General features: G+C 46.4%; 1 protein-coding gene across 2 annotated transcripts in view; it reads left to right on the top strand.

Annotated features, from left to right (window-relative positions):
• Positions 1-11,085: 11,085 nt before the first annotated feature.
• The window catches only part of INTS6 (integrator complex subunit 6), a 45,958-nt gene continuing 44,530 nt past the window's right edge, over positions 11,086-12,513 (top strand). For both annotated transcript variants that reach the window (XM_075741912.1, XM_075741913.1), the window contains exons 1-3: positions 11,086-11,173; positions 11,489-11,649; positions 11,891-11,968. In XM_075741912.1, coding sequence (XP_075598027.1) covers positions 11,539-11,649; positions 11,891-11,968 — 189 coding nt within the window. In that variant the 5' untranslated portion in view covers positions 11,086-11,173; positions 11,489-11,538. The remainder of the gene's footprint in view (positions 11,174-11,488; positions 11,650-11,890; positions 11,969-12,513) is intronic.

The raw sequence follows: 12,513 nt of genomic DNA, 5'->3' as shown, positions 1-12,513 counted from the left end.
TTATTCAGTCATGTCCTCAACTGGAACTTGGTGATCTCTGTGTGTAAAAATATCAGCTGACAAGACAGTAGAAATACCTCTGTGAAGACTTGAGGAACTGGTGGATGTACATCTTGTACCTCTGAAAATGAATGAGGAAACTCCAAATCGGAAAACAAAGAAAAACCCCAAGTCAGCCCATCCAGGACTCACTGAAAAAAAAAAAAGAGTCTGAATTCTCAGTAGTTTTGATTAGGCCCTGATGTTCAGGCTAACTGGCCCCAGAATAGCCTCTGTATTGTATGCTTAGTAGGAGCACAGGACAATTTTCACACAGAGGCTCTAAATCAGGTATCATCAGTGTCAAAAATAAAGGTGCTCAGAAGGCTCCATATGAGGCCAAGTGATGCTCTTGAAGTCAAAAGAACTTGTCTGGTGTGTTAGATCCGTTCCCAGTAATAGGAGGGAACTAGGGCAATAGTTATTTTTCACTGAACCACAATGAGAAACACTGTAAGAACTGGCCATGTTAGTCCTCTCAAAGTTCAAGGGAGAAGACATTGGAGAAGGGACGTGTAGTAATTATGAATATATAAAGACCCTCAAATTGTAATGAATGAGGGTTGGAAATAGGTTTCTCCATGTGACAAGCCACATGGGTAAGTATACATGTATGCACATACTTAAACACATTTAAAAAAACCCCAACAAACAAATACAAAACCAAACTGAAAAAGCAGCCTTCCCCTAAAGCTACAGAGCCCAAAGCCAAAACTGTAGCAAGATATTCTGGTACCTGCTCCAGGATGGGTCCAGCTCTATCAGCTCATAAAACAGAGCAGAGATTGTTCTTTGGGTTCTAAGGCCAAACAGTGCGTCCCAGCTTGCATCACAGAACGTTTTCTTTCCCCAAGAAAGAGTGATGATGTAAAACTACCTTTGGGGAAACGGTCCCTGCTCCATGCTGTCCTCCACACCATGTCCAGGTACCATCTGAGAGGTTGCTAAGAGTCACGTGCCAAAACTGCCAGATAACGTGCTTACAATTGAATTGTAAGAGCTCTGCATAGTAGTGCCTAAGCATTGGCCTCACAGCCTTACTGGTGTAGATCCAGCTGATGAATCTTTCCAATCCAGCAGTTTGGCCACACGACCCTTCCACCGTAGGATCAGGTACCGACAAGACATCTAGCAAACTCCTTGGCATTCAGGAGCTAGGTGGTGGGAGTCCTCAGCAGCTGCCAGGAGCCCGACTGCTACAGGAGCATTTGTGTACAGGCAGTCCAGTTTCTCTCCTTCACAGTGGCACGCAGTGAAGTACAAGCCATCCTCTCAAGCACTTCACTGTGGAGATTTATGTTCTAAGGACTTTGGCATATGGCTTGCAGAATCCCTCCATAGGGCTATCTGACCGTACATGTGTCAATCAGCATTCAAATCCTCAACTCCCTCGCCTGCAAAAGCAGTGCCAGATGTTAGGGAGTCTCTTACCTTCTCTTTTATACAATCCTGCCTGATACTTTTCTTCTCCCAAGTGCTAATAACTGAAAAGAGAGAAAAAAACCCAAGAGAAACTAGGACAACTTTCCTGTGCAGGGATGGGCTCAACCCTAATCTGAATGGAGAGGAGGAAAGAGGGAATGGTTGTGCAGCTGCAACATGATTTCATACTGTGAACACATCACTATCCAGGGGTAATGATCGAGCTCCAGTGCCTCCAAATCCTCTTGTAAGACTACACTTGCCATGTGCATAAAAGTGACAGTTGAAGAGTCTTTCCTATCACGGACTTTTCTAGGCATCTACCCCTTTCCCTAGCTTGAGGGCTTGCAGTGTCAGTTCTGATCTGTATTTATGGAAGTACTTCTTTGAAATTATATTTTAATTAATTTCAAGGGGTTTTATTCTTTTTTTTTTTTTTTTGCCATAAAAATAAGGGACTATGCACATTTATGTATGCACACATTAATGAACATAAAGATTCAAAAGAGAATGAGGGAGAAATACCACTTCTGACTAGGCATAACAATTCTGAAGGGAAAATTTATGCACATTTTATGCTTTTGTTTTTTAATAAAAGGTGACACGCTGCCCTAGTGCTGACTTGTAGCAGAAGAGATTAAATATTCTTGGACCATCAGTAGCAAGAAATCACAGGGCTGTACTTACAGAGGTCATTAACTGTCCAGACATCTGTTGGGTAACAAATTCTACTAAACATAGATCATGAAACGGTTCTTGAATTATGCAGAGGATAATTTCACAATCCAGAAAACAGAGAATTCAAGCAGAGAAAAAAGCCGTGTAAGACCTTCTTATTGCCAGTTGGGGAGGAATTCACTACGATGTCAGAATTACAGGAAAGTTTGGCGCTAGTGGCAGTGGTCTGCTGGATTGCTACTAGTGCGATAAAGAACAGATTTAGATGAAGGTCACAATTACAGTTACATACTCCGCAAAGTAACTGACATTATGGCAAAATTGGTCATATTAATTAAAGGGACATTGTGACAAACCTGTCCAGCCCACTGGAAAAAAGTAAAAACTCCAAATGTCTCAGTGAAAACTACCATAAAACATGTTAATGCATGAGTAATAGATTTCAGTATTTAAAAAAAAAAAAAAAAAGAGGAGTTAGGAAACAATGAGCAGATGCACAAATGGAAAAATTGGCACTATGGCAGAAACAGGCTGGAGCATTCCAAACAATATATAAATTAAAGCACAACAGACCTTAATCCCCCTTGAAAAAGGAATACTGTTCCATTCCCCATACATTAACTGTAGTAGCTGCTTGGTAGAGGATCACAAGTGAGTCTAACTCTGCTGCTCTAGACTGTAATTGGGTTAAAGGGCTGTCACTTACCTCTGAAACAAGAGCTCAAGTGATATCAGTCAACCTTTGGAAGCTTTTGCTGGATCAGGAGTTACTTATTAGCTGCTGCAGAAGTCAAGCACAGAGCACACCCAATCATAGAAAACACGGAGAGTGAAAACACTTGTCAGGGCAAATGAGTAGTTTTGGCTTTTTTCCCTCGGCCAACTGAGGAGAGCCATAATGAATATCTAAGTAGAAATGTCAAGAAAAAACATATTGTAACTTTTTCTTAAGGAAAAGACCAGATAAAGAGGATCTGAATGGAAGACACAAAGAAAAATAAGAATTGATCAAGGGAAAAAAGAATACAAAAACCACCCTGCAATACCTTGAAAGTAAATAGAATGGATATAATAGTTAAAAGCCTGATTTTTTTTGTCTCCTTTACATTGTTAAGTTTCATCTTCCTTCAAGACTCCGGTTATATATAAATCACTGTTAGCTGTGTATTCACAACTCGCATAAACCAGCCAACATGAATGCATATAACAGTGTCAAGGTCCTAGGAAAACAGAAGCAACAGAAAATAGAAATACCTCAAAGGAGGGAAGGAGCAGGAGAATCTCAGAGAAAATGTTACATTCATCACACAACCAGTGTACACAACACACTCCGCCAAACCTGGAGAAGGGTACACTTAGTGACAGCCTGAATTATGGGATGGGCTTTCTTGGACTTTTTATTTTGGACCCATATTTGGAAAATAACCATGAACTGTATATTGCCTTAAAAATGGCTTACCAACAGGAAAATATTAGAGCTGATCGTGAAATGTTTGAGGCTTTCCGATTGCAACATCATGAAATTGAAAGCCATCTCCAACAACAAAAGAAGCCATCGCTGACCAAAACAGCACTGCTTGGTGAAGACTGTTGTTATGAAAAAAGGTTACACTTGTAATTCAAGGTTCTTTATAAACTGGTCTCAAGTCAGTTCTAAAATTTTCCTAATGAGAAATACTTTTGTAATCTCAACTTGGTAAGAATTATCCTTTTGTGCTTTTCAAAGCCATGTTTTAAGTATCCTTCCTTCCCATTTGAAATATTTCTAAACCAAGACACTATTTTTCTGCAAGTTGGTGCAAGACAGATATGCCCACCGTGGCATCCATTCAAGTTTTCTGTAACAAATAGCCCTTATATCAGGCCTTCAATGTGTGCATAAAAGTAGAAAAAAACCCTCTCACTTCATTTTAACTGTATCCTTTGAATAACATGCTCAGCAAACAGTCCCAAACACCTTGCCAAAGGTGCTTGAAGTCGGGGAATAGAGATGAACAGATTTCTTCCCTGGATGAAAGAGGCTTTATCAGGTTTGTTTTATTCTAGAAGACCTATGTTTGTGCTTTATAGATGGCTGTTGTAGAGATTTGCAATGAGCTACTCATTGAGATTTGATAAGTTTTCATTAACTGCTAAGTGGCAAAAGACAGACCAACTGGTCTATATTCCATTTGACACCAGTCATGCCAGCTGCTTTGCAGACAGCAACCAAGGGCATCTTTAGAGTGTATTTTGATTTTGGGCAAAAGATGGCAATGCATAATAATCACATTTAGAGTAAAAGCTGGATAATAAACTTCTACAGCGTGGCAGTATTTTAAAGAAAAAGCTCCCAGCTCTCAAATACCACATGCAGGTGTGATATCTCAGTGGGAAGCAATTTAAGGATGAATGAATAATTCTGTCCTCTTGTTTACCAAGACTATACCCATTACGTTGGCCATTAAAAAAAAAAAAAAAAGACAACCAAAAAACCCTCACCTCATTGTTTTGCCTCCCTGGGAAGCGCTTGTAGACTATCTTTTAGCTGTAACTGCTTTATACTCCAAGCTGACTGTAGCTGGAATTGGTGTCCCTTAGCCGCTCGATTAGCTAGATAAATTCTGCACGCCTGTGTCTGGGATCCATGGTAATGGAGTTACGTTGCTATGCTATGAAATGTGCGGCAGGGTCCAGTGCTTCGGGAAGGATGTGATTTCCGGGGCTACTGAAACTTGGTAGTGTAGACAAGAAGGAATGCTTGGAAGAAGGAACAAAAGCAATCGCTGGAACGGTGACAGGGGATCTCTCAGGTCAGCGGGTGCAGGCAGGGTGCTGACACCCAGGGAGGGATGTAACAGCCAACTGAAAAAAAAAGTGGTGTTGTGGGGGGAAGAATACCCTAGTTCTGTTCCTGGCATCCTGAGGAGAGCCTGCATGGCAACACTGCACATTGCAGGTATTTGCATGAAGGACCACGTTAACCCCTTACCATGCATGCAGGAGCTTTTAGTCAGGCCTACAAGAAGAGGAGGCTAAACAAAACCAGAGTTGACTACTACTCCTCAGACCTGTTGTTTTAGGGAATACAGAGGACTCCTGCTGCCTTCGTGGCCTGGAGGGAAGCTTGAGAAGTCTGTACCAGCATTTCCCTGGGCACTCCAGTGTTACCAGGAATCAAGTAGACTGCTGCTGCCTGCTGCTACCAGCATCTCATGGATAGAAAGTAAGTTCAAGAAGAAAGAAAGAAAAAAAAAAAACCAAACCACCAACACCAAAAAACAGGTAAAATACTTTAGCTTTTGTATGCTAGAGGGTGTTTTCTGTGTTCTTTGGGTCTTGACATGCCAGCTGAGATACCCAAGAGACAGAATAAATTTAAAGGCCTGGAGCTGAAACAGGTTTTTGTTTTTGACCAGAATCCTACCTTAAGTGAAAGGAGCAATGTAGCACATCAGGAAGGATATATAAGAACCATAAATCTGTTTGAATTCTCATATGTACTACCTTATTACAACTGTAATTTTGAAATGTTTGTTTTAAGCAGCTTTCTCCATGTTAGATTTAATATTCCTACATGGTACCAAATAGAAGTCCTGCTCTGCTAAACACTGTTAAATACATATGAAGACAACTCATTACCTAGAAGACCTTTCAGTCTAAGGCCAATAATACTAAAGGAAAAGCATGTATCAAATATACAGTTTAATTTGATTTTAATGACAAAAGCCTCCTTGTCTTGTAACCTCTCCATCATTAATCCACTCACTTCCACTGTCACAGCACAGATGGTCCTCAAAGAGATCAGTTTTTCCTCTGAAAATAATCTAACTGTGCACTTCTATCATAACTTTCTTTGGGAGAACCTAAGTACTTCACAAATATCCACGACCCGAGTCTCCCAGTACCCATACTCAGTCTGTACAGTTAGAAAACAAACCATATGAAACTACTAGAATACCCATTTCCTTGCAATTCCGCATGAACTATTCTTCCCCTGGATGGTACGCTGCTGTTCACTGTGGTTCCAGCTCCTGAGCCAGGAAACAGCAAGGGATTTGGATCGCTGAAGGGGTGGTGGGGAATACAAAAATCCCTAGGAAGCTTCAAAGGCTATCCTCTGGGTTTCCCAATGGACAGACAATGAAAATGAGGTTGTCTTTGAAGATGGGCCAAGAGAAGCCAGAACGCAACTTCTTTTTGAGGTGATTGTTCTGCAAAGGGATGTAGTTTCACTGTGTTCTGGTGCTGGGGAAACCAAAGTACAGAGTTCTAAAAGGTGCTAGACAGTTTCAAAGGCAAGCAGCTGCCTCTGCACATTTTAGAAAAATAGGCATCCTCAGTCCAAGTCCTAGAACATACATAAAAAAATGAGATCCAGCTATCTTAGTATCACTTTTCTGAAAAATTCTTGGGGTTATATCTTACCTGATTGCAGCCTTCTCAGTAATTACTCAGTCTAGGATGAGTTTTATATGTTTACCTAAGCTACCTGAATCGTAAGATCAAATCAGTTACTCTTTGGTAACAATTTCAGGAAGAAAAAACAAAAAAAAAGCAGGGTCAAAACCCACTCAAGTGAAATTAGTAAAAACAACCAAAACCCCCAACAAGACAAGCTTCCGTGTTTGCAAGACAAGTAAAAAATAAAATTTTATTTATAAAAAAAGTTGAATGCACAGAACTCGGCTAAATGAAGACTAAAAGGAATAGGACGCAAGTATCAAAAGATAATAAATTGAAACTTAGAATGCTGTATATATGCTTATCTTTTAATGATAAGCAGTAACATAAAATTAGGCAATGGAAAATACAAAACTTTTAAACAGGAAAAAAAAGTCTAATGGTGACAATCTATAAGGCTACAGAATGGTATTGTAAAAGAGGCTCTGAAAAATTTACCTGGCCTGACCAAGATCTTGAAATATTCTTTGTGAAACAAATCTGTATTAAGAAGGAGAAAGACAATTAAAAAAAAGTTATGCAGTCAATTTTAGTTCTCAGACCTGCCTGAAGATCTTTAGCATAACATCTTCCATTCAAACCTGCAGTTTAGGAGAAAAAAAACCCAGGTTAACACTATGAGATAATACAACAATCTCACAAATACCGACTGGGAGAAGAAGCTGTTTAAGGAAAAAACCATAATGACAGCAAATGATACCGGAGCATTTTTGGTATCAATTTTTTCAAATTATTTTTTTCAGGTATATTTTCATTCTAAAATATGATTTTTGATTTATTGACTTAGCATTCAAATTTAAAGTGAAACTTGCATTTTTAATACTGTCTTATTTGTCCTCAAATGGATGATGCCCATTTTGAAGATCAGAAAATGAGTATTCTGAGACACACATATACGTTTATGCTTCCTTTTGGATACATGACAAGTAACAAACAAAAACTGTATGAAGGTAGCTGGAATCTTTTCCATTATCAGGGCAGCAAGAGCATTCCACCAACAGAACCATGCTGAAATCATTCATCCAGATTTAGAAGAAAAGGTAGAACTGTCTCATTTAGACTACACATGGGGTATAACTTTGCCCACCATGTAAAAAAAGCTGAAACCAAAGAAAGATGCATCTAGTCTCAAGATTTCCCTGCTCAGCTGTGTCAGCTCTACCAGTAATGAGCATAAGCACTAATATCACCGAGTTTTGTTCCTTCACAGCAAATCTCTTGCACAGATTTATAAATGTGACTCTGACGGCAGTACTAGCCATTATGAGCCTCACATCAAGAGGCTGATACACACTTAAGGCTCGGCTTGATTATCTATCTTTGAAAGAATCTTTCTCAACATTAATCAAATTGGCTTGTTCCCAGCAGAAAAGTACTAATGCCTACCACAGACACACACCCAGCCTTGATTCTGCCCTATAGGGGATCTAATACGGATCTAATGTAAGATGCACAGGAACGGGAAGAACTGAGTGTTCCAAATGGCTTCAAAGATAACAGCAAAAAGCAAGTACATACAGAAAAGTACAGTAAAGTGGTTTTGCTTGTATAAATCCCACTGGAACTGCATATAAGTTTTGTCCGTGGGATTCTTCTATCAGCGGTAATCACTGGGGCTGAGGGGAGAGAGGGTCCAGCTGCTTCAGTCCCACCTTCCTCTTGTGTTGGTAAGAAAATTACAGCGTGCCTATAGCTTGCAATATTCAAAGTTGATTTAGAATTCGTGCTGGTTTATGACGGATTTTACCACTAAGAGTTAACATGGCTTCCCGCCCCTTCATTTACTGGCAACAAACTTTAAAAATTCCAAATCACCCTCCAGGATTTACGCAAAGTCTCCTTTCACCAGGCCATTTTCCTGGTATGGCAAGGGCTCTAAAATGCCTTTTTTCCAGCACTTTGGAAAAGGAACCATTGCAGAAGTTTTCCATTTTTAGGATGCTCTCCAAGAAGATACATGATGCTTGACATGTAAAAATGATGCTGCTTTTATTAGGATGGTCAATGAAAAATCAGCAACATACAAATAGGATAGGAAATGGCATGTCTGAAGAATGTGCCTATCTCAGAGACGTAAAAAGAAGGCAATTAGAGGCCAACATCATACATTCACTCGATGTTACTCTCCAAAGAAGTTCCTAATCCCAAGGCCTGAGTTGTTAAAGCAGCACCACAGCCTTTACTTAACTTGAATCCCACCACCTCAGGGAGACAATTACTACTCCAGCAGCAACCAGTCTTGCTGACCTTAGGAGCTTCAGAAGATACCTGCAGCTTTCTGTGGGGAGCTGAGGGGAAGATAGGTGTCCCAAAACACCTCTGTAGAGAGAAAATGTCTGTGAACCAAGCCCCTCCGATAGTCTAAATGTTTTACAGTGTAACAGGGGCTGGCACGCAGCTGGATTCCAGGGCAGCCTGGCAATGTGGCCTCTGCAGCACCTGCTGGTTTGCTTCCTCTGACAGCAGGGATTCAGATTAACCAGTAGAACCTGGACCAGAAGAACCTTGCTGCTGGTCACAAGACACAGCACCACTGCTGGAGCTCTAACACTGCACTGCTGGAAAGACACAAGCAGCTCAAGAGATACTGGGTGCACACCAGCTTGGCCACTCTTATCACCACCAGCAGGATCCACACTGAGAAATAGCCATAGTAAAAGATGTTACTTTGAAAGTAACCTAGCTGCAGTATTTTGGTCTGCACAGACTCCAAAGATTCCTTCCCATCTCTCACAGGGTCCTCGAGGTTGGAGATTCCTTAATGGCCTTGAATGGTGAACTGGGCTGAAAGGGAAGCATCCCCAACTTCACCCCAATGCCTGAGAACGGATGGCACAGGTCAGAGATGCAGCCCTGACAGGAAAAGCAAAATAAGGTGCTCACAGGCATAAGAATGCGTACCAATCTGTAATGGAAATACTGATCTATCCCTCTCTTCCTAGAAACTAAATGCTAATCTTTCATTAGTCTTAATAAAAATTTAAAAAAGAAAAAAAGGCCCAAACTGGCTCTTGCCTAATGACAGAAATCTTGCCTGGAAGAGCAAGGTGAATCAAACCAGGACACTGCCAACTTTATCTCAAGAGAAGGAAGGAGTACAGTGGCTTCATGCCTTCTAGAGCAGTGGCTGTGGGAACCCATCAGCTGGATCAGGCAAAAAAATATCAGTCAGATAGGAAGCAGAGCAATCTCCTGAACTGATTATGCTAAGAAATGGCTCCAGAGTTACTGCTCCAAGGCTACAAGAGCAAAACCAGCACAGACTGTATTGCTGGGGGGGGGGGGAGCCAAACAAAAAACCCCCACCAACCAACCAACCACTGAGAGCAGAGATCTTCATCATTAATTGGTTGGAAAGACTCCACAACTGTATGATTTACAGAAAGTAAATTTGGAGTGCTTTAGCGTGGATCAAAGAAACATTAGTGTTAATCTCTGCATGTATGTAGGGGAAAAGGTCACAGCTAGAGCTAGCCAATTTTTTTTTTTTTTTTCCTAAGCATCGAAGGAAAGGACAAACCGTGTCTGTTGGAGTTCACCATCAAAATGGTACTGAACACTGCTTCCACACCCTAAACACAGTGGATACGACAGACGACGCAAGTACCGCCTGCCAGGAGCCCAAGTTCCCTTGACCAGCGAGCCCCCCGCTCCCCCGGCACCAGGGCCGGCGGGTTTCAGGCTGACTTCGGATTCCCTGTCCGCCCCCCCAGCCTAAGGGGCAGCGCCGGCATGTGAGCGCTGCACAGGACCCCCGCACAACGGGTTGCCTTCCTCCGGGTGAGGGAGAAGGACCCGCCGGGGCAGATGGGGTCTCCCCCTGGCCCGGTCCAGCCCCTCTGCGGCCCGGGGACCTTCCCGCAGCCTCAAGGAGAGACGCGGCGCCCGCGAGTCAGGGCGGGGGGCAGCGCCCGCCCCCTCCCTTCCCCCCCCCCGTGACTCACCCGCCCGCTCCCGGCGGGGACAAACCGCCAGCGCCGGAGTCACCGCCCCGGCCGCCGCGGGGGAGCCTGGGGGGGGCCTGCGGCGGCCCGCGTTCCCGAGGGACCTCCCTCGCCACCCTCCCCAAGCGGCCGGCTCCCGCCCGCCGCCGCGCCTCAAAGCAGGCGGGTCGGGCAGGGCGCTACCCCCGCGGGAAGCGTCACCCCCAGAGCCCTCGAAACGGCCCAAGCAAGGGCGGCGGCAGATCTCTCCCCGCCCGCGGTACCGCACTCCCCTTCAGCCCCTCCCTGCCCCGGGAACGTTCGCCTCACGGAACAGCACCCCCCCCCACCCTGCCCCGTGTCCCCCGGCCACTGCGCATGCGCGGCGGAGCTCCGCCACCCGCTCACCCCCCTGCCCTCTCCCTCAGCGGCTCCAGCCGTGCTCCTCCGCCCTCCCCCAGCGATTTGAATATGCTAATGAGGCGGTTACTGGGAGCCCTATGGTGGAGCCGGGAGGCGGTCACGTGGGGCGGGGACGTGTCCTTCAGAGGCGGGCCCCGACCTGCCCAGGCTCCCTTAAAAGCGGGCGGCGAGCGAGGAAGCGCCTCAGTCAGAGAGAGAAAGTGCCGGGGTGGCGGGGCTGCGGCTGCTCCGCCTGAAACTTCTGAGTAACATCAACAGGGGGAGGGGAGGGCGGGCGGCGGTGGAGGAAGGTGGTGGGGGGGAAGGTTAGCAGCAGCGCAGCCCTATCCGCCTCTCCCTCATAAACCAGCCTGTGTTGGGCTGAGCAGGCCCCTCACACAAAGGAGGGCAGGGCAGGCAGGGCTGCCCCCCCTTCCCCCCCGCCTCGGCAGAGGGGCAGCGGGGAGGCGCCCTTCCCCGTGCAGAGCACTCACAGCCACTTACTCCTCTCCTGTCCCCCGTCTTCTTCTTATCTTCTCTTCCCCTCTTCCTCCCACCCCGCCCCGCGGTTCTCCCCTCAGCCCCCCGCCCGCTGTCCATGTAGCCGCCCGGCCGCCGGCCCCTCCGCACTATGCCCATCTTACTCTTCCTGATAGACACGTCCGCCTCCATGAACCAGCGCACCCATCTGGGCACCACCTATCTGGACATAGCCAAAGGCGCTGTAGAGACTTTCATGAAGGTACCGGCTCTGCCTTGCGAGAGGAGGCGAGAGAGAGCGAGAGTGACTGCGCGGGGAGGGGAGGGGGAGGCAGGGCGCGGGGGGCTGCCTGGGCCGGGGGCGCGGGGCGAGGGCGGGCGGGCGGGAGTGCGTGTGTGTGCGGGCAGGGAGGGGAGGGCAGGGCCGTGCCGTGCCGAGCCGGGGGGCTCCGGCGGCGCCACCGCCTCTCGGCTCACCCTCTGCTTTGTCCCCCGCGCCGCAGCTCCGAGCCCGGGACCCGGCCAGCAGGGGAGACAGGTACATGCTGGTCACTTTCGAGGAGCCTCCCTACGCTATCAAGGTAACCCCCGCTCATCCCACACACACCCCCCCCCTCCCCGCCGCTCCCCCCCCCCCGGCCTCCTTCCGGCCCCTCCGCGCCGCCGCGGCCCGCTGCCGGCTGCCGCCCCCCCGCCCGCCTCGCCCGAGCTGCCGGCGGTCCGGGGGAGCTCAGCACACACGGGCTCCGGCGGCGGCGGCAGCAGCGCTGACATCAACATGGCCGACATTTTTTCCCTGTGTGGTGTGTGTGAGCAGCAATGAACTGTGGGGGATATTTATTCAAGTTGGGAGAAGTGACAGCAACTCCAAGGAGAGTTCAGCTTGGAAGGGGCGAGCGGGGGAAGGACTGACTTCAGCCCGGAGTGTCCGGACTCGGAAGGGGACGGGACTTCCCTCACCCCTGCCGGGGCGGGGGGAGGCGTACCGCGGGGGCGAAGGGGGCGGCGGGTCCACATGACACAGGACGGTGAACCTGTTGGAGGTCGCTTCAGAGTGCAGTCGGCTTCCACTTAGAAAGAGCAGCGGGAGAGCGGTGTAAGGTTTTGTGCTTCGGTGACTTACAGA

This window comes from Balearica regulorum, chromosome 1 (assembly GCF_011004875.1).
Source record: "Balearica regulorum gibbericeps isolate bBalReg1 chromosome 1, bBalReg1.pri, whole genome shotgun sequence".
Taxonomy (NCBI): domain Eukaryota; kingdom Metazoa; phylum Chordata; class Aves; order Gruiformes; family Gruidae; genus Balearica; species Balearica regulorum.
The sequence above is the reverse complement of the archived record's forward strand: the minus strand, read 5'-3'. Positions and strand labels throughout refer to the sequence as shown.